This window comes from Dasypus novemcinctus, chromosome 6, assembly GCF_030445035.2.
Source record: "Dasypus novemcinctus isolate mDasNov1 chromosome 6, mDasNov1.1.hap2, whole genome shotgun sequence".
NCBI classification, from domain to species: Eukaryota; Metazoa; Chordata; class Mammalia; order Cingulata; family Dasypodidae; genus Dasypus; species Dasypus novemcinctus.
Window position 1 is genome coordinate 51,309,891 of NC_080678.1, and position 22,601 is coordinate 51,332,491.

Genomic DNA, 22,601 nt, shown 5'->3' on the forward strand with positions numbered 1-22,601 from the left:
CTCAAACAATTGGGCTCCTGTCTACCATATAGGAGGTCCAGAGTTAGATGTCCAGGGCCTCCTAGTGAGAGCAAGCTGGCCCACATGGTGAGCTGGCTCATGTGGAGTGCTGGCCCACGCGGGAAAGCGGCCCCGTGCAGGAGTGCCGCCCTGCGTGGGAATGCCACCCTGAGCAGGAAAAGCCGCCCTGCACAGGAGTGCCAACCCACACAGAGAGCTTGCACAGCAAGATGATACAAGAGACAGAGAGGAGAGAAAATAAGTGGATGTAGCAGAACTGGGAGCTGAGGTGGCACAAGAGAGTAGTCACCTCTCTCCCACTCCGGAAGGTCCCAGGATCGGTTCCCGGAGCCATCTAATGAGAATACAAAGCAGACACAGAAGAACACACAATGAATGGGCACAGAGAGTAGACAATGGGGGGAGAGGGGATGGAGAAATAAATAAAAATAAATCTCAAAAAAAAAAAGTATATAATAGATGTATTTTTATATATTTCCTTGCAGTCTATATTGCTATGCAAATTGTTCACATAGCTTTAATCCTATAATATATATAATTGGGTTCAGCTTCTATTACTTAACATTATCATATAAGCATTTTCCCATATTATCATTAAAACTTAGTACTTATCGGAGCTGCTTTTTAAAAGGCAAACAATATTCAGAATAGTAACTTACATGAGGATAGGAAAGAGAAAAGAATTGGGGCAGACCCATAAGCATTTGCTGTTTTGCATCTAACATGAAGTAATAAATATTTTTAACCTGTTCCAATCTTTAGAGAAGGTCTAAATATGAAACAAAATCAAGGAGCTATAACAGAAAAATGAAAAATTTAATGTTAGAAAAGTCGAAATTTGCTCCAAGGCAAAAATGGACCATAATTTTAAAAATCAAGAAAAACAGTAATTGGGGGGAATCTGTAATTCATACCCCTAAAAAGGTAATTTCCTTAATAAGTTCCTACAAAGCATTAAAAGGATAAACATTTTTTAATGTAACAGTCTTGTGATCCATTAACTTTTTTTTTTTTTTTTTTTTTAAAGATTTATTTTTATTTATTTAATTCCCCTCCCCTCCCCCGGTTGTCTGTTTTCTGTGTCTTTTTGCTGTGTCTTGTTTCTTTGTCCGCTTCTGTTGGTGTCAGCGGCACGGGAAGTGTGGGCGGCGCCATTCCTCGGCAGGCTGCTCCCTCCTTCGCGCTGGGCGGCTCTCCTTATGGGTGCACTCCTTGCGCGTGGGGCTCCCCTACGCGGGGGACACCCCTGTGTGGCACTGCACTCCTTGCGCGCATCAGCACTGCGCATGGGCCAGCTCCACACGGGTCAAGGAGGCCCGGGGCTTGAACCGCGGGCCTCCCATGTGGTAGACGGACGCCCTAACCACTGGGCCAAAGTCCGTTTTCCGTGATCCATTAACTTTAATTTAAAAAAGTGTTAAAAAAAAAAGATAAACTCTCGAAAGAAAAAAGGCAAACGATTGGGACAATTCACACACAAAAAAATACAAATGACTTTTAAATAAAACATGCTTACTTATAATTTGCGAAACACATATTAGAGCTACAATAATATTGACTATTTACCTCTCAATTTGGCAAGGACCAAAAATGTACTGTAAATATACTACTTTGCAGATAAGAGTGAAGAAAAAAAGGATACTCGTTTTCATACATTGTTGGCATGTAAATTGGCATAATCTCTAAAGAGGGCAATAAACATTAAAATTACAACTGTACAAACCAGTTATCCATCGATTCCACTTCTAGGAATTTATACCACAGAAAGACTTGCAAATGTTCAAAATGACACTGCAGTATCATTTGTTTCAGTAAAAGTCTAGAATCTATCCCAATTGTCCAACAATAAATACTGATTAAATAAATTATAGTAAATCCCTATTTTGAAATTATAAAAAAGAATTTGGAAGTTCTTTATATACTGATATGGAATAACAGCCAACATTTACTATTAAGTGAAAAAAAATGGAAGATTCAGAACAGTGTTTATAGAATGCTTTTTCTTTTCTTAAATGAGGGAGGGAAAGAAGGAAAGTGAGAAGGAGAAAAAAGTAACTGGTAACATTTGATGGCTTTGGACCGTACTTTGAATACCAGCAGGTGTAGGAAGGAGTTTCCCCTCATTGTACGTACTTTTGTAACTTTCAAATTTGGAATCATGTGATTGCATTTCCTATTTTAAAATTAAATGATAGTAAAAACTTGTTACAATCATATTATATATTCTTCAAAATACAATCTGCAAACAAAAGCTGCCTTTTGCTTTTTTAGGGGGGAATTGAACTTTGTGGTCCTTAAAAGAAAAAAAAAGGTTCTAAACTTATATAAAGCATTTTTTTTTTTTCTTAATGGTGGGCATTCTTCAGTTTGCTTAAGCTGGCTAAATTTTCTTTTGTGAAATATTTGTTCTCACCATTTTAAGAAAAATTATGAAGTTGACAAGTATTCTGTTCAGTCCTAAGATTAGCATCCAAACTTGATACATAAGAAAAACCATCATCATTAAATTTGCCCCACAACTTTCAAAATAACCTACCTCTTTCTGTACTTGCTCAATCTGCTTTTTGGCATCAGCCAGTTTCTCTTTCAGCTCAGCATAATCTTCTTCCTTTCTCTGAAGATCTACTTTCAGATTCTGTGTACAAGCAGAACTTATAGAAAGCTCCTCTTTCAATCTAAAAAAACCCCACAAAATCAGTTTTCTATATTAGTGCACCACTATACCACTTAGGACCATACGTTTAAACTGGTAACAATCTTTAGAAAATTATATCTTTTCATAATTTGCATGTCCAAACCATGAAAGAATAAGTGAATTCTTTGAGATTCTTTTATGTGCTTTTATAAGCAGATCTTTTCATAAAACTTTTGGTTTCAAAGGCTAATATGAAACAAAGTACAAATTCTCCATTCACTGTACATGCTATACTTTGCCAGTTTAAATTACATCCATCTAATTGTTCAAAAGCTACATAGTAAAGTGAATGCTATGTATATTTTAAAGTAATATTTAGCTTACTTTTCTATTTCTTGTCTGTTAGCTTCATTTGTTTCTTCCTTTAACTGAAGTGACTGCTTCACATCTTGCAAATTATTTGTTAACTGTGTAATTTCTTTTTTCAACTTTATTTCCTTTTCACTTAGATCACTGGTGTTTTTGATAGAATCCCGAAGATCTGCTTGAAATTTCTTCAGGCTGCTTTCCAGCTTTATGATGATAGAATCCTTTTCCAAAATTTCTTGTTCTAACCTGGCCAAATGACTATATTTATCTTTCTGAGTCTCTAAAATTGTTTCAAGTTCCTTTATTTTGGTCTTATAGCAAGTAACATCTTGTGTAAGTTCTAAAAGTGCTCTCTTTCCTTCACCTACATGCTCCGCTTCAGCATTAATTTTTTTTTCTTGCAGTTCTTCTTTCAGCTGCTGTATTAGACTTTCTTTTTCTTTTAGTAGGTCATCTTGATTCTTATTCTCCCTTTCTTTTATTTTTAGTTCATCATTTTCATCCTTACAGCCTTTGACTTCTGCCTGTAATTTTTTAATTTGTTGTTCCAGTTCCTGGATCTGCTGACTTTTTTTGGAAGATGTCTTCACAATCTCCTTACATTCTTCCCAAATGGCTTCGATACTAGAATGAAAAGAACTTTCCCTCCTAAGTTCTTCAATATGATATTCTTTAACCTGTTTACTTACCAAATAATCATTACCTAAAAGGTCTAATTGTGAATTTGGCAAATTAACCTCCTGAGAACCATTTGACAAATCCCCAAGATTAAGTAAATCTATATTTGAAATCTGAGAAGCTGAATCAAACATACGTAGTTCATCTACTTTTGTTTGCATTAATTTTATTTGGGAAACACTATTTGCAAAATTTCTTCTTGCAGTTTCTATCTCCTTTGACAGTTTCACAATCTTTTCTTCTTGTTCTTGATTTATACCTTTCTGAACATGTAATTCAGAAATTGCATTGTCATAATTTGATTGAATTTGTTGGCTCTCTATACTTAAAGTAAAATTCTTTTTTTCAGAAGAAGAAAGTTCCTGTTGCAAACTAACAATCTGTTTATTTAATTCTGATTTTTTTTCCTTTTCCTTCCTAAGTTCATTTTCAACAATGACTAAATGTGTTTTCAGCTCTTCACTATTTTCTTGTAAAACTCTAACATCTCTCTCTTCTGAAATGCTTTGTTGTATTTCTTCACTTTCCTTTTGGTCTTCAGAGATAGTACAGCTGATATGTACAGGTCCTTTAAAAATAAAAATAATTGTATTAATCTGGGAAATCCCTCAATAAAACCAAAAACTTATGATCTAAGCCAATATCCAAACAAAGAAACAGCAAACATTTAATGAAACACAGAAATATGCTGATGAGTGAAAAAAGGAAAAAAATGGGTTGAAAACACATGGAATAAACCCAATTATGTAAAAAGTACAGTAGCATAAATCGATACTTAATATGCAGAGAATTAGCAAAGTACGCCAAAATGATGGTAGCGTTTTCTGAGTAAGATTACCAGTTGCTTCTACTTTCCTCTTAAACTTTCAAATATTGTTTAAATTTTCTACCACAAACTTTTATCATTTTAATATGGAATAAAGGAGGGCAGGGAAAATATAATGAAACACCCTAGGCAAACATTCCATATCCTAAAAAACTGATTTTAAAGTGCAGTTATACTGGTTATTCTGCGAAATTAATGATTTATTAATTGAGTACCTAAAACTTTCATAGCTAAAACTTGGGGAAAATGGTTGATATTTTGGGAAGTCATAAAATGTAGTACTTAAAATTATGAACTCTAGAATCAAGTTGCCTAAATTTAAATTCTAGCTTTACATCCTTCCCTAATTATGTAACCATCATTAAACTGTTCAATCCTATGACTGTTTTCTCAAATTTAAGATGGGAACAATAATAATATTATCTCAGAGCTGTTGCAAAGATAGTAAATAAGCCTAGAACATTTCGTTTGGAATATAGTTAGCTATCACTAGGGCCTGAAAACTGTAAAGGAAGATTCAATTAATTAAAAATGATTAAAAGTTTGCTTTTTGCAGACTCAATGTGTACATTTCTAGAATAAAGACATTTCTGTCCTACTTTATAGGATATTATTAAGGGGCACGAACAGTAAAGTATCATGTACATTAAAATCCTTTGTAAAAAAAAAAGTGCTTTGTAAATGTCATATGAATACAAGAACTTTTAGCACAGAGTAGATACCTTATTAGTCAAACCTTAATTCTTACATTCATTTTGACAACTAATTCACCCCATACAACTGTCCAGGAAAAATTATGTCTGTTTAAGTTTTTCTTAAAGATTCTATTATTAAATCTTGAAACATAATCCTCATTCCTCTAAATACACAAAATTATTTGTACCCGTGTTTTCATACAATTTCCACTACTCTAACAAGGTCTGTTGAGTGTCACACTATCTAGGAAGATTACTTTAAAACATGTAAGAATCAGACTTTCTTTCTGTTCCTCTTCCTAGTTTGATGGGTACACATCTTATTTCAATTTACATGTGGATTTCTATGTACCATTGCTCTGATATAATTGAATCTGTATGCCCTTTTCACTTCCTGATCTGTTGATGTCACCTATATTTTCATTTGGTATCCTCATTAAGTACATTTAAAAAAATGAGGAATTTGATTCTTAAGATTTATTTTTATTTATTTATTTCTGTATTTATTTCTCCTCATCCCTTTGTCGTTTGCACTTGCTGTGTCTGTCTGTCGTGTGCTCGTCTTTTCTTTAGGAGGCACCAGTAACTGAAGTGGAGAACTCCCATGTGGGATGGAGGTGTCTAATTCCTTTAGCCACCTTGGCTCCCCGCTTTGTCTCTCTCACTATGTTTTCCTCCTTGTGTCTCTTGTTGCATCATCTTGTGTCAGCTTGCCGTGCCAGCTGGTTACATCAGCTGGCTTGCTCATCTTCTTTAGGAGGCAATGGGAACTGAACCTGGGACCTCCCATGTGGTAGGCAGAACCTCAACTGCTTGAACCACATCCGCTTCCCAAATTCCTCATTTCTTAAAGGTCTCAGATATAATAGGAATTATAAGGGGTACTAATCCATGAAAGAAGTTATAAGGGAAGTTTGGCTTGAAACCCTATTCTTTAAGAAACCTAATACTCTCAGTGGGTTTCTGCTCAATTAATCTAAAAAGGGTGTTTAGAGCTCTTTTCTTTTTAATGACCACCTCTCCCATATCATCCTATGCATGTTAGCCCTTTATATTATACTGGAAAAAAAAAAAAGTCTCTCATCCACCAGATTCCAAACTCCATGATAGCAGACTCCCTGTGTCTTATTTTTTATATACTTTGAACAATAAATCTAAATGATATTTTTGAAATTTAGCTATTTACATGATATTCTCCTTTTCTATCTCTAAAATATATCACAGAAAACAAATAATCTTTGTAAATATAATTTTTGCAATCAGTAACCTATTCTGGTTCTAGGAATGTGAAAATTCATAATCTGACATGCCCATCTATATTAACTTGATTATTTAGTGTAATTTTATGTTTAAAATGTTAAGGTCCTCATTTCTTTTTATAACAGTGATTCTTAAGTTTGGGCATAAGAAATCATTCAGGAAATGTATTAAACCACATATTCCTGGGAGCCACTCACAAAGATATTGATCTGGTACGTCTAAGATGGACTGTATATACAGCACTTTGAGAAATACTGCTCTAGGCACTTGTTTTTGAAAATTTCTAGAAGGTAACAGTCAACTCTGTAACCATATTTGTAATATAAATTTAGCAGGTTTGCTTCATCACAAAGCCTCTGACAGCCCTGTTACTTGTAACTGTTTCATAAGACTCAAATGTCAAATCTCATAAAGTTATGAGATTCAAACCCTTAAGTTGTTTCCCTGCCTCTCGCAGGCTCTTGTGCATCCTAGCTGAAAGACAATATTGCCAATAAGATGCACATGTAATAAATCTGTTCAATGAAGAAGCCAACATTTTTGAGATGATGAAAAGCTCCTGAAATCTGCCATCCTTTAAACAGTTTCTTTCTACATACTAAGCACAGTTGAAGTTGTGACAAAAGAAAGGAGAATCATAAGCATTTATGAGAGGTCTTTCAGATACTATCTAGAATAAGGTTAACTTATAAAAGGTAACATAAAAGAGAAAAGAATTCAAATCACACTTTAATTCGATTTTTATACTACTTTCAGCCTTGACTTATGCTTTTTATATCAATTCTGCTATAAAAAAGTTAGTTTCGATCAAAAAATCACAGGTAAGCAGATTGTACTGTGTCTCTGGTTTGTTTCATTTATCATTATCTGAATGCTTATTTCTTGGACTGTTTACATGGTGACACCTTCTCCAATACAGGAACCTAAAACAATTAAATTCACTGTGAAAGGGAAATGGTCCTGCCTCCCTTTTTAATAAAGAAAACATGCACCCTACGAAAATATCAAACCCCTGATCCTACACTGGTAGTTAGAGAAATCAAATGTTTTTGTTCTTAAGTTTTTTTAGTGGCAAGCAGAGAGGAAAGAGGGTGATTTTATCTATGATTTTTATATGATTCCTTAGGTGATTCCTATAGTTTCTAATAACATGGATAATCAAGGTTAGCCATTCAAAGTGGTTGTAAATTTAAGTAGAAAAAAATATTTTCCTATGTAAACTTATTTAAACCATTCATATCTAAATTATTTATAGTTAAAAACTATAGTTCTTACATAATCTTCCTCTCCAAGAATGATGAGCCTTTAGCATTAACCACACTGTGTAGATTACTTATCCCTACCCCATCCATTTACCTAGTTATCTGTTGATGTTACATTCTCAACTATTCTATGATACTGACCAAGATGGAAGAAAGAAAGGAACAGTGCAATGAAAATCCTAGCAAGGTTATCCTCCCAGCAACTAATGCATCCCTCTTTAATAGAGAGCAGAAGACTGACTAGGCATATTAGCTCACACAAGCACTGTACATCCTGTAGACCATATAGCTAGTGCTGTACTATTCCTTAAGACATCTCCTTTTGAAAATACTCATTTTACTGAGGTCCAAAGGTATTTATTATGTTGGCGTATTAAAACTTTTTTTTTTCATCCTTGACAAACTGAGGAGGCAGGTAATATAAATTTATTTTACTTATGATAAAAGTAAGACTTAACTTACCAGTTTTCTAAGACTTGATTTAACTCAGCTAGCAGGAAGTGGCAGAGTTAGATTTCTAAAGCTAATGTACTTTATAATATGAGAAAACCCTGTCTCATATTATAAATGTTTTCTAAAAAAAATATTGAATAGCTTAGCAAATAATCTAAAGAATAGTAAAACTGTAATGTATCATACCTTTTTTAAACTAGGAAAAAAGTTACTTTCTTCCACATAAACAGGGAGATATAATATAGAAGGATGCACTGTACTTTTTAAAGTAATTTGGCAGTAAATGCAACTTGACCATAATTATCTTTAGTCATGTTCAGCTCAAAGTCTTACTGTCAAGTGACATTTTCTCCAAATGAATAAAGAATGCAAGGGAAGGAGAGAAAACACTGGGGAGAAATTTTACCAAAACAAGGTGCAATTATTTATAAAAATGAAAGAGTTGAATTTTAACTTCTGTAAGAAGAAAAATGAAGGAAGTAATTATAGGCATGCAAAGGAAACACGAAAAAATATAATATCAAAAAATATTTTTATAAAAATATAAGGCAGTTTTAAATATTTCCATCCTCTAGAGAATTTGTTAGCGTAAAAATTAGTGTTTTAAATTTTCCCAAGTATTTTCCTTATACAAGTATATTTCTTTTATTTACAATTTTTATGTTTAGTGGTTCAGGAATTAGCTTTCTTAAAGGCCTCCTGCTGGCAACTGAAGTAATACCTTTCTTTGCTGGTGGTTCATCCTGTTGAAGTTTATTTTCACTTAATCTCTTTCTTCTTGAAGAGGTTTTAATTTTGCTGTCCTTAGGTAGTTCAACTGTTTCAATACAGGTCAATTTATTGTTCATTATTAAAGAAGACGTACTGGTCTTTTCCTAAAGCAAAACAAATTAAAATCAATTCACACACAGAAAGCTACAACGAATGTATAAACTATATAAATTATCTTTCAATAGTGTATCATAAAAACTTTTATTTCACAATTTGTTGAAGCATTTTCTAAGTTATTTCCTAAATCTCAGCCTAAAATACCTGATAGCTGACAAATGAATATTAACTAATTTGTACACTCATAGGTGCAGTGGGGGAAACCTGCCCTAAAATCAGTTAAGCTTGCAGTTTTACCTTGATATCTGAAAACAAATTCATCTTCAATGAATATCTATATGTATCTTTCAAAGTTATACAATCTACATAAAATTTTAAAACTGAACTTCTAGATCAGTCATTTAGGTTTTTATTTTTTAAAGCAAAGACTATGCTTCCTAAAAGACAAACAGAAAGAGCATACAATAGTCTTATCAAAAGAGGAGCAGGAGGAAGAAGACTTGGCCCAATGGATAGAGCGTCTGCCTACCACATGGGAGGTCCACAGTTCAAACCCCCGGCCTCCTTGACCCATGTGGAGCTGGCCCACGTGCAGTGCTGATGCACGCAAGGAGGCGGCCCTGCCACTTTGGGTGTCCCCTGTGGAGGGGAGCCCAGTGTGCCCCGTAAGGAGAGCCACCCAGTGCAAAAGAAAGTGCAGCCTGCCCAAGAATGATGCGGCACACATGGAGAGCTGACACAGCAAGATGACGCAAAGGACCATTTTACATTATAAAATCAGCAAATGTTATGGGTTATTAGGAAAAAAAGAAAAAGGTAAAGTGTTTTTAGATATCCCTAAACAGAGGATATCATAAACAACAACCTCCATTAGTCCAGTGCTGTTACTGATAAATGACAAAATCCTAGAATATATATATCACATTTCTGACAGTTTAAAAGTTTTCAAACACTTCAAAACAGATTCAGGCTCTCTCCTCCCCCACTCTTTAGCACCTATCAGAATGACCTGATCCGTTTTTCCTCTCCCTTTCAAACTATGCAATCGCCACAAAAATTTATTTTCAGAAGTCACAGTTATCGAAAGGAATATTTCATGGGTATGTCTGGGTAACAAAAAAAGAGAAACCACAATTCAAAATAAACTGTAAAAAATTTTTTCAACATTGGGAAAGAGTCTGTTCTCAAGACAAGCTTTGGAATAGTGACCCTAGTTAATACTTCATCAGCACAGACAACTCACAAATTACTTTGAGTTTGTTTATTTATGTAGTTATGTGAACGCCATTTTAAGTTAGTTGATAAAACAGGGTCTAGAGCCTATCCATAAAGGTTATTTACAGGCAAGGATTAATTATATTAGGAATACTGCTTATTTTTTTACTATTATTTAAACATTGCTAATTTGTTGTGGTATGCTAACATATTACAGAAATAATACAATTCCATGTTAAATTTCCAACCATTTTATTTGAAGTTGTAATGGCCTGAAATGTTCTGTCTCTGGCTTTTCTTTTTCTTGTATTTACTTTCCAAACCAAAGACCAGACTAAAAATCTAGGTCATGTGATTAGAGAAAAATGTATGGTAGCCAACCAAATAAAAGTACTGAAAGCCTGGAGGCCCATCAACTAAATTACTAGAAAAAGTCAAGCCTCAAGTCCCAAAGGCCTTACCTCCCTTATTTCATAAATCAATTTCCTCTTCTTTATCTCTTTTACCAACATCAACTACTCTAAATAAATGCCTGATCAACTGTTGCTTGAATTCTTCCAAAGAGACTGTTATCACTGCCACCAGTCAAATTACATCTCAATCCTAATGTCAGAACTTTCAAAAATATCTATTCAAAGTGAAAAATCAACTTGGGTGGAGCCAATGTGGCTCAGTGGTTGAGCACCAGCTTCCCACGTACAAGGTCCCATGTTCAACCCCCAGGTCAGGTATCTCTGGAAAAAAAGCCAACTTTGCTACTTCTCTGCTTAAAATTAATGGCTCCCTGCTGCCTACAAAATAAACCCAAACTCTAATGTGGGATTCAAGGCCTTCCACCATTTTACTGTAATTTACTGTTCCAGTCTCATCTAATCACTTCTTGCTTCAAACTTTCTTGAAAAAACTGCTTGTACTTTCCTATATTGACTGAAAGTTTCTCAGTATCATGATTTTGTTCATTCTGATCTTAGACTTGGAAGGCCAGTGTATCTTCTCCCTCACTGCTATAAACTGCCCTCCTCCCCTACTCTGAACTAGCTAAACTCTCCTCACCTTTCAGTAACAGCTTAGTTATTTTCATCTCTGGAAAGTATTCCTTAGACCTAATCTCAATTTCCTGCACACACCTACTATCAACGCACTCATGACACACTGCATTTTAATCATGTGAATGCTGTTTCTCCCTTACTGGGGGATCCTTAAGGAGACTGGTTTTATTAATCTGTGTAATTCCCAGAATATAGAACAGTATCTGGCATCAGCAGACACTTGGTATTTCTTGACTGAAATAAATCATTGTATGCTTCTTGACCTTATTCCTCCACCTTTATTAAAGAATGTATTTCTTAGTTTCTCCCTGTACAGAGAAGTCAGATACTTGAATAATGGATCTGGATCTAATAAATACTAAGAAATCTGCTATTGGAGGCAGAGGATGAGCTACTCTTCTTGAAAGCTACTCATTTACTCCTGTAGCATCAAAAACCCATCTGACATTCAGATGATTCAGGGAATGCTGGTGGGTATTAGAGCTTAACTAGCAAGTTACAAAGGAGGCTCAACAGCCACTTTTTATAAGGCACCACTCTTGCCTCTCTGGGCATTGAGAAGACATTGGAAAGCACCTCTAAACAAAGCACAGCAGTTTGGCTATTAGTTTACTCAGACTATTATTTTATTATCATTTATTTTAATCCATTTCTATATCAAAAAATAATTTGAAGGTCCTGAAATAAAAAAGCAAACATAAAAGAAAACCACTTAAAAACAGGATAAAAAGACAAAAAAGTACAAGCTTATCATCTCTTAGTCTAAACTAAATGAACATGAAATTATCTAAATTTGCATTTATGAAAGAGTAAAAAAAATCCTTAAAAGCTTTACATTAATGTAAGTTTTAAAAGAAAACATCCCTGCTCCTAAGCATATGAACAAGAGCACCATTGTATATAATAAAAACAAGGCTCTAAGAAAAACAAACCATTATTTCTACAAAATGCCATGTTACAGTTCTCTGGCTTTTTTAGATCTATGAATATCTAAGTTGCTTTCACCTCAGAGATCCCCTTCCAACTATATAAGGCTTAAACTTTCAAGGGCTACATATTCTTCTCCCTGTTATGTACAAAATGCTGTCAGCTTTGTTTATGGGTTACTCTGCTCAAAGAAGCTAAATGCCCTCTTCTAAGTTCTTAACAATTCAGATTTGTAAAATATAATAGTAAATTGAATACCATGCCGGAAAAGCAAGAAAGCATTCTTTGTAAATTAATCTTAGTTGCATAAGCTATTTTAAATTATTTACTTAAACCAAAACATATACTTATAAGTTAACTTATCACATGGACAAATAAAGCTAATTCTTACACTGTCTTTAAATATGTTTTCCATGTGAGACTTTAGGTTCTGGTATTTGTTGATAGTGTCCTCTTTTTGATCAATTATATCTATCAATTCTTGCATTCTTTCATTCTGCATAATTATTTTCTTTGGAAAGAAGAACAATAGTAATGTTTAGTGGATATATTTGGGAGTAAGTAGAATGCAAAAATGATGCAACTTTAGAATTACTTCAAATTTTAAAGAATTAGTAATAATAGCAAGTAGCAACACACACTGTGCATAGCATGATCTTATTTTTGTCTTAAAAAGTAACATGGGTTTATATATACATGGAAGGAAAAGCAATATAGCTCCAAGTAAGAGGAAACTAGAGTCAGACTGCCTGGGTTTGATTCTCGGCTTTTCCATTTCCTAGCTGTGTGACCCAGGGCAAGCTGGCAAGTTACTTAACATCTCTGTAAAAATAAAAAAATAATAGTACCTACATCATAAAATTGTTGTGAGATTTAAGTGAGTTAATATATGTAAAGCATTTAAAAGAACACTTGGCATATATTAAATGTTCTGTAACTGGAAAGCAGCTGTGGCTCAAGCAGTTGAGCTCCTGTTTATTATATGGAGGACCTGAGTTCCATTCCCGGGACCTCATGGTAAAAAAAAAAAAAAAAGAAAAAAGGAGTCCCAGCATGGAGAGCTGCAGGCCCCCAAACAGTACAGCAATGCACAAAAAGGACGATGCAACCAGATAGCAAAAAAATAATGTTCCATAATTATAAACATATATAATGTGAAGGTCTAGAAGAACTTTTAACCTGTTGGTTTTCTTTTCTTTTTAACTTAGGAGAACAATTATTTATAGGGGACGTTTACTTTATATTTTATATATTTTAAGATTAATTGAATTTTAACCACTAGCATCTATTTTTACAACTAGAAAAATAAAGGAAAAGATTGGGAATTATCTAAATAGTAACTGTTCTCTTAAGTGATCTCTTCTGCTAAGGACATTTTGGTAACTTCTTTTAATACTTGATATTAGATGACTAGATCTTGAATTATTTATATCCGGTCATATATTAAGATATTCAGCACTTCAGAAGGATAAAGTAAGTTAAAAACAAGACTCATACCAGAGAAGGACAGGAAAAATTCAGAGTTCTAAATTAAGTTCAATTCCGTGTATACTTGTAATTTCATTTTTAGACCTATAAATGTAAAAACCTATCTACAAGCATTTGGGGTGATTATCTGATCTAAAGGTACCAAGGTTCTAGCACAGGGGTTCTTAACTGTTTTTGTTCCACAGACCTCTTTGCCAGTCAGGTGAAATGAATACTACTGTGATTTACTTATTGCATACATTCATAAGGGAAGGAAATGCTAAATTTCAGTTAGAGGTCAGAGAAAATAAAGATAATAACTTGATTTTTCTCTATTCAAGCTCATGGTCCCCTGGTTAAGAATACCTGCTCTAGGATTCTCGGGAAATAGCTTTGTTCCCATGATGCACAATATCCAGACCATATCCCAGATTTTGAAACAGTCATTTCAGATAAAATAAACACTATTTAAATACCTAATCAACAATATGCACCTGCTAAAAAAATAAGATAAATCTGTGTGTGCTGATACAGACTCATCTCTGATATATCTTTTAAGGGAAGAAAGCAAGAAACAGAATTATAGTCCCCTTTGTGTAACTTTTTAAAAGGTATATATATGTGTATGTTCCCTATATGCATAAAACTTTTCTGAAAGAATTCAAGAAACTTTAAAGAGGCCACAATTGGAAAGAGGAATGGAGAGAAAGGACTTATTCTTTTCCATTTTTTATTTTGTTCATTTACACTTTTTCTTTTTCAAGCTTCATTTACTTAATTAATAATTTCCTTATCAAGACAAAATAAAGCTAAAGTATTACCTTATTCGATTGCTCAAGTTCTTGAACCAATGAATTTATATTAATTTCTGATTCTGGAAACAAAGAATAAATATTGAAAATAAGCATCTAAAAAATATATCACTGAATAACTATATTTTTAACTAGTGTTATATTCAGGAAAGAGGATTTTGACAGCACTAGAAGTGCATAGCAGTCAGCTGCTGATTCTACTACCAGAGGAAATGTTTCTGAAAAAGCCACTTTTAAATAGCCACTAAGGGTAAAAGTCAGTGACACATACTAAATAGTCAAGAACTACTGGTATAATATCAGGGAAGAGAAGGAGCCAGTGTCTTTGGGTAGATTTCAAATGCAGAAGTACCACTTGATACTTTTCACCCATATTATTTTACACAGAAAAGGGCAGAGTATTTCATATAACTTTCTTAAAACCCAGATATGACAATCATATATATAAATATTTATATATGTGAATGCATGTGTATAATATACATATATAAGAAACACCTTCAGCATTAGAATGAAGAACCAATAAAATAGACTGTTTAAGACCACTTCCACAGTAGTCACTCCACCTTAGACTTAGAAGCCCAGAGCGGAATCTTTCTGAACTCACTATGAATCTCTTTGAATGCACTAAGAGAGTTCATAAGGAATATAAATAGAACAGAATTTATAGCTTTACAAATTTCTTAATTTTCTGATAATGCTTTTGAAAAATTAATTTTCTAATAATATTGATCTAAAAGCAAATGAGGAAAACGGATGTGGCTCAAGCAGTTGGGCTACCATTTACCATAGAGGAGGTGCAGGGTTTGATGCCCAAGGCCTCCTGGTGAAGGTAAGCAGGCCCATGCAGAGTGCTAGCCCATGCGGGAGTGCCGCCCCACCCAGAAGTGCCAGCCGACACTGGCGCAGCAAGATGATGCAACAAGTAATACAGAGGAGAGACAGTAAGAGATGTAGCAGATCAGGGAGTGAGGTGGCACAAGAGAATGATCGCCTCTCTCCCACTCCAGAAGGTCCTAGGATCGGTGCCCCAAGCTGCCAATGAGAATACAAGCTGACCCAGAAGAACACATAGCGAATGGCCACAGAGAGCAGACAACGGGTGGGGGTGAGGGAAGAGAAATAGATAAATAAATCTTTTAAAAATTTAAAAAATAAAAGTGAGGGAGAAAATGTATTTTTATTCCTAAGTTACTATAAAGTTACATAATGGCAAAATATTAAATATGTTACCAAGATCAAAAAATTTTCTGGTCACTGTGGTAAATAAGCTATATAAATATCTATACTTACCAACCGTTTTACTATTTATAAAATCTAAAGAGTAGAATACATTTACTTACCAATTTCTCTCTTTTTTAATTCTTCTTGAGTTTTGATTAATTCCTCTTTGGTCTTAGTTAATTCAGCTTTAACTTGATTAAACTTTAGTTCTAAACAAGCAATAGCTTCCTGGGGGTCAGCAAGAGATGTAATAAATAAATGAGCAATTTCAGCCTGTTTCTTAATATCAGTGACATCATCTTGAAGAGAATCAATAAAGTCTTCAATTCCCACACAAATATGTGCTCCCTAAAAATAGCAAAAACCACATGCCTAATGTTAACAGTGGCTTTCACTCTCACAGTATGATACATATGATTTACAGTTTAAAAAACAGCAAAAAAGCCCATAAGTTGCCATTAAAAAAAAAAACCAAAAGTATATAGAAGCATTGCAAATTATGAAAAAGGTGTGCCCCATTATTCATTTACATATTATTCAATTGTATATTGTTTTATATATATACATTTATTTTTTGTGTGTATATGAGTTTTAAAAGGCTTTGATGGGATAGCCTGGTAAACAAACCTCCATTTTCACAACTCTGCCCAATTCCCAAACCCATGTCAGGGACACATAATGGCCGTTTGACAACAAGGGTCTGCAAATCACCATCCCAGGCCTGAACTGAATGATTAAAACAAAAGTAAAAGCAAACAGACAAGAACTTTAACAAAATTGACCCACTTCAGCCTCACGGGCAGCAAGGAAATGGTATGCAGAAAAGGATAATGTTTCCTCAGCAGAAGGGAATGATCAGTTGCTCAGCAAGGGCAAACCATTTTTATATTTTGTTTTAATCAGAGCAGTTAGACTAGATGGTCCCATAAGTCCCATATAACTTAAAAATTCTTTAAGTTTATGACAAGTCTGAGAGAGGTACCCAATAATTAGACAAAAAGGAAGAGAAACCTATAATCAATAAGGACAAAAACTGAAGCAATACCAAAATGAGATATAAATGTAAGAGGTATAATTTTTTCCAAGTCAAATAGCTATATTTTAAAAATATCGTGCTTATATTCCTAACAAAAAACAATAATAAGAAAACTACATTGTAAGTGTTTTTTTTTTTAATTCTAAAGTATAATAACGCTTTTCATCACTGATGTGCTACACTAACTCCTGGTACTGAATACCTTACTGGATTTTTTTTTGTATTTCAATGAACATACGTCAGTTTCAACTTTCATGGCACAATCTTCATTCGTTGGTTCTTGAGCATCATGTTTACCAACCAAATCCTTGAAGATAGCCAAACGACATTCAGCATTTTCTTCTAATATCTCTCGTTCCTGAAGAAGAGTTTCCCTTCATAACACAAGTTAATACCATTAAGAAAAAGAATTCATTATTTTGTGTTTTTGTTTTAAACTTCTATGATGAAATACGTTATAAATTAAAAGGAAATTTAAATTATCACCTACATAAAATTCAGAATCAATAAGGGATTAATAACTTATTTTTAAACGTGTAAACTTAAATTCCTTAATTCAGAAGTCACCTAATATAAAAAAGTAAATAAAATTCTCAATTTTTACTAGGACATGAAGGAAATAACTTACTTAAAGTCAGCTTCCCGTTGAGCCAAATACTGAGTAAACTCCTGTGTAACTTCTTCTCGAATTTTAAATTCCAATATTAACTTTTCTTTTTTTTCATTTATCAGTTTGTTTTTCAGGTCTTCTATTATATCCAATAATTTCTAAAACATGTAAATGTTAAAATTCTTATTAAAAAACGAACAAATCCTGAGAAACTGTCCAAAGTTCAGAAAAAAAAGTTTTTACTTTTCACTTAATTATAATTATCCTTTTTTAATAGTTATAAATATTCTCACTGAATATTATGCTTTTGCAGATTCATTAATCTGAAAAGTTATATGGACCTTTGTACATTTTAGAAAGACTACAGCAAGTTTTACTTACTTACATGTCTCACTCTCTAGCTATACTAAAAAAAAATGAAAAGTAAAATTTATGCATCCATTATCCATCAGGAATTACTTTGGGTAATTCCATATATAATTTCATTTAATCCACATACCCTTTGTGAAGTTGGTAACACCCACATTTCACAGGTGGAGAAAATAAGGACCAGGTCTGTGGTAAATGTTAAAGTCGATATTCAAAACTGGTCTGTCTAGGTTTGTTTCTCTCAAAGCCCAAGTATTATACAGAGTGGATTTGTTGCAAAGAAATTCTAACTTTCCAAAGTGCCAGGGAAATATGTTACTTAAAATGATCTTATTGGCTTTTTTTTTACCTATGTAAATACATACTTTATTGTGCATTATGTACCAATATTGTCTTACAATCAATGTTAAAAAACAGAACACATTTAGTTAACTGTGAAAACATTGTTGAGTTTTTTAAAAATTTCAAATACCAGCTTTATTGTTTTACTTTTCATGTTTAGCTCTACAATGCCCCTAGAACAGTATTTGTGTATAAGTATATACAGTTGACTTGACACCTTCATTGAAAACATCATGCTGCCCCTACTGCCCGTGTCTTTTAATAATAATTTTTTTATTTTTAAAAGATACATAGATCATACAAAATTGAGTAGTTTTGATAATTCTGCAAAGGACATGCTTCACTGAGTGGTATGTACGTCTACAAACTAACTTCTTGGCTTTTATAACTATCCAAATGTGGGCAATAACCTGAGAGCCTTTGAAAACACATATATAAATATGTAATATGGACAATGACTAAATAAAATGACACTTAACCTGGCCAGTATAGAGTCATAAGAAAACAAACGATAACATTAAAAAAACAACCTGATATTCTTTAAGGTTTCTGAACAAAATTTCTCAACAATATACTAACCAATATCCTCTTCGAAAGCTACAGATATTTTTTTTTTATGATTACCCCCCCCCAGCAGCTTGTTTTTTGCTGTCTGCTCTCTGTGTCCATTCGCTGCGTGTTTTTTCTGTGTCTGTTTGTCTTCCTTTCTTGCATCATCTTGCTGTGTCAGCTCTCCCTGGCGCACAGGCCAGCTTGCCTTTACAAGGAGGCCCCAGGATGCGCACTCACGGCCTCCCATATGGTAGACAGAAGCCCTACTGATTGAGCCACAGCCGCTTCCCTACAGATCTTTTAATATCTCAACTTTATATGTGAAAATATTACTATAGATATACGGACTCAGAAATTACACTTGTAAGAACTCGTACTGAGGAATAATTATATACCACGACTCGAAGTTTAAGCTCTAAGAATGGTTTTCAGGGTTGTTGCTTTGTGGTTACTATTGTATTTAAATAAAGAAAAATGAAAGGGAACTCAACAGCCAAACATAAGGGACTGGTTCAAGTATAGTACAGCTTTGCAGTAAATTATTATGTAATCAATGACATTTTAATAATTCCTGTTTAACTCTCTTTTGGGAGATCCTCTTCTTTCACAGGACTTTAAGCACCATCAATATGACAATGAGACCCTAATTTCATCTGCAGCCCAGACTTTGCTCTTTTTCCATTCTCAATGCCACTCAACCCCAGAAATAGTTGCTCAAATGATCTTTTCACACCATTCCTCCCTCCAATCCATTCTCCATGCAAACACCAGAATGATTTCTTAGAACAAAATAACACATACTTCTGGATTAAATACTAAAATAGTTAACACTTCCTAAGTTTTCACTATGAGCCAGATTATTGCATTTAATCTTTTTAACAAGTCTGTGAGGTAGGTAGTATTAGTGTCACTATTCTATACATGTGCAAACTAAGGATTATAGAAGAAAAAAACTTTTCCAAGGTGTGTAGTGAAAAATTAATCTTACCTGAAAGAGGTTTGGCCTTTGCCCTCAGCTGCTGGGAAGTGATCTCTAGGCCATGCCTGATGGGAATGTCTTTCTTTGTCTGGTACCTTCGTCACTGGACAGTCTTACAATCTCATTTGGGGCTATGCAGTATCGGTTCTGCCTCTGGATGCTGGCAGTATGTGATCAAGCTCTAATAAAAACCCTGGATACTAAAGGCTTGGGCTAGCTTCCCTGGTTGGCAATACTCCACGTGTGCTGTCATACATAGTGGTGGGGGAACTGACACTATCCGTGGTTTCAAGAAGAGGGTGAATGGAAGCTCCTGCCTGTACTCTACCCTATGCGTCTCTTCCCTTAGCTGATTTTAATTTGTATCCTTTCCATAAATAAACCATAACTGTGCGTCCAACAGCAAAAAATAATAATTCATATTTTTTTACAAATGCGTTTTAAATGAAGAACATCAGTTTACAAAACAGTAATGTACAGTAAAAATCCAATAATATGGGTGTAGATTTGAAAGATGCTTATATTGAAATTTTCCCTCCTCCCTCCCACTTTCTACCATGAATAATATAATACTAGTACTATAATTTTAAATAACCCCAAACTTTTCTACTGTTTAATAAAACAATAATGGCAACTAATGAAGGACAGATGTGGGAGACTTAGAGGTATCTATATAAATGTAGGAATATAGTGGGGAATTGGCTTACTTTAATAATGCCCAACAACAATTAGGTTTTTATCATAGCTAAATATCTGATAATGTTTTTGCTGGGGGAAAAAATTGAGTTGGCTAATATAACTAAAGGAAGCATAACTATGCATTTAATGACAATATATTTCATAATGATCTTTAATATCCCCAATCTTCCAATTAAAATGCTAATAGAAAGCATGCAAAGTTGAGTCATATCTCTTTTCACAAGTGCTATTAGACAAAACTTCGATGAAATTTTTTAGAGTATCTAGTTAATGTTCTAAGAAGATATATACTTAAATTATGTAGTCTATCACAGACTATAGCATTAAATGTCTTTTCTTAGTAAATTCAGAAATTTATTAACATTTCAATTTTAATAACCACATATAAAAACTCCAACTTTGAGAAGATTGGTATACAATGAAACAGGCCTCGAGATGTCTCCTTTAGTCTTTGAGGAAAGCACTACATTATAGGCCCCAAGTAAACAAGATCCAACAACACAGTAACCAAATAAACTGGGACTTGTTCAGAATGTGAAGCTTTCAGTCTGGTTTTCAAACAACACTGACTTTCAGGGGTACTTAAGTAAATTATTAAAATAAGAATATTTAACCTACATCATCAATCTATTTAGACTCCTGCAGTCCAAGAGAATACTATAATGTGAGTTATGTCAACACTATTAAAGCATGCCCACAAACACAGGTTTACCAGTTTTCATAAGACACTGATAAAGATAGACCAGGTATAAAAATGTAGCTATGGCAAATTGATATGGGGAGCTAGCAATGTGGACATAATCTAAATGTCAGGATTAAAACAACTTCCATTTCAGGTTTAATACAACTTTAATATAGATGTGAACTATATTTGGATAAAGGTTAAAAGAACCACTCTTAAACCTTATTTACTTACCATAAAACTAAAAAAAAAGACTACCAAGCAATTCCTGTTTTTTAAAGAAATAAGATAATTGGTACTAAGTGATCATTTTGACTATTTGTACTTAAGACTGCAAATTAAAAATCTGGTGGAGTACGCTAAAATCATTGGATGAAAGGATATTGAGGAACAGGACATTCACAAGGTCTCAAAGTATCATCCCACAAATGAGATGATTTTTCAAAAAAGAAATCTGACAGACAATACCTTAACTAACTGAGCAAACTTTAACACCACCAGGAGTGGGGAAACCAGACAATATGTGCCTCCTGATGTAATGCAATGGGAAATTCACAATTTCACTTATAAAATATGCTTGCCTAAAGTTGTAAACCTGAATCATAAGGGAATAATAAGTTCAGATTGGAGGTATTCTATAATAAAATTAGCCTCAATTTTTCAAAAATCTCAATGCTAGATTAGAGATGATTAAAAAAACATGACGGGGCGCGGACTTGGCCAGTGGTTAGGCTGTCCGTCTACCACATGAGAGGTCCGCGGTTCAAACCTGGGGCCTCCTTGACCTGTGTGGAGCTGGCCCACGCACAGTGCTGACGTGCACAAGGAGTGCCGTGCCACGCAGGGGTGTCCCCGCGCTGGGGAGCCTCACGTGCAAGGAGTGCACCCCGTAAGGAGAGCTGCCCAGCGCGAAAGAAAGTGCAGCCTGCCCAAGAATGGTGCAAAAAGAAACACAGATTCCCGTGCCACTGACAACAACAGAAGCAGACAAAGACGACAAAGCAAATAGACACAGAGAACAGACAACCGGGGAGGGGGTAGGGGGAAGAGGAGAGAAACAAATAAATAATAAAAATTTTAAAAAATTTAAAAAATTTAAAAACCATGACGGGAAGTGGACTTGGCTCAACATACAGAGCATCCGCCTACCACATGGGAGGTCCACAGTTCAAACCCCGGGCCTCCTTGACCATGTAGAGCTGGCCCACACACAGTGCTGATGCGTCCAAGGAGTGCCCTGCCATGCAGGGGTGTCCCCTGCGTGGAGGAGCCCCATGCGCAAGGAGTGCACCCATAGGGAGAGCTGCCCAGTGGGAAAGAAAGTTCAGCCTGCCATGCCTGCCCAGGAATGGCGAGGCATATATGGAGAGCTAATGCAGCAAGATAACGCAACAAAAAGAGATGCAGATTCTCGGTGCCGCTGACAAGAATTGAAGCAGACACAGAAGAACGCACAGCTAATGGACACAGAGAGCAAACAACTGTGGGGGGGGGAGGGCAGAGGAGAGAAATAAATAAAAATAAATCTTAAAAAAACACAAAAAACATGACAATCAAAAGCAGTTTGTAACTTTAGTTGAAGATCAAACACAAAGTGGCTATAAAGGATAT

At 34.5% G+C, this 22,601-nt stretch overlaps 1 protein-coding gene across 1 annotated transcript in view; it reads right to left on the minus strand.

The window, feature by feature from the left end:
• Positions 1-22,601, minus strand: part of KIF20B (kinesin family member 20B) — an 87,765-nt gene that overhangs the window by 33,557 nt on the left and 31,607 nt on the right. Inside the window, 8 exon segments of the mRNA XM_058299496.2 lie at positions 2,558-2,696; positions 3,041-4,271; positions 8,921-9,074; positions 12,610-12,729; positions 14,507-14,559; positions 15,841-16,069; positions 16,996-17,131; positions 17,386-17,525. Of these exon segments, the coding sequence (XP_058155479.1) occupies positions 2,558-2,696; positions 3,041-4,271; positions 8,921-9,074; positions 12,610-12,729; positions 14,507-14,559; positions 15,841-16,069; positions 16,996-17,131; positions 17,386-17,525 (2,202 nt within the window).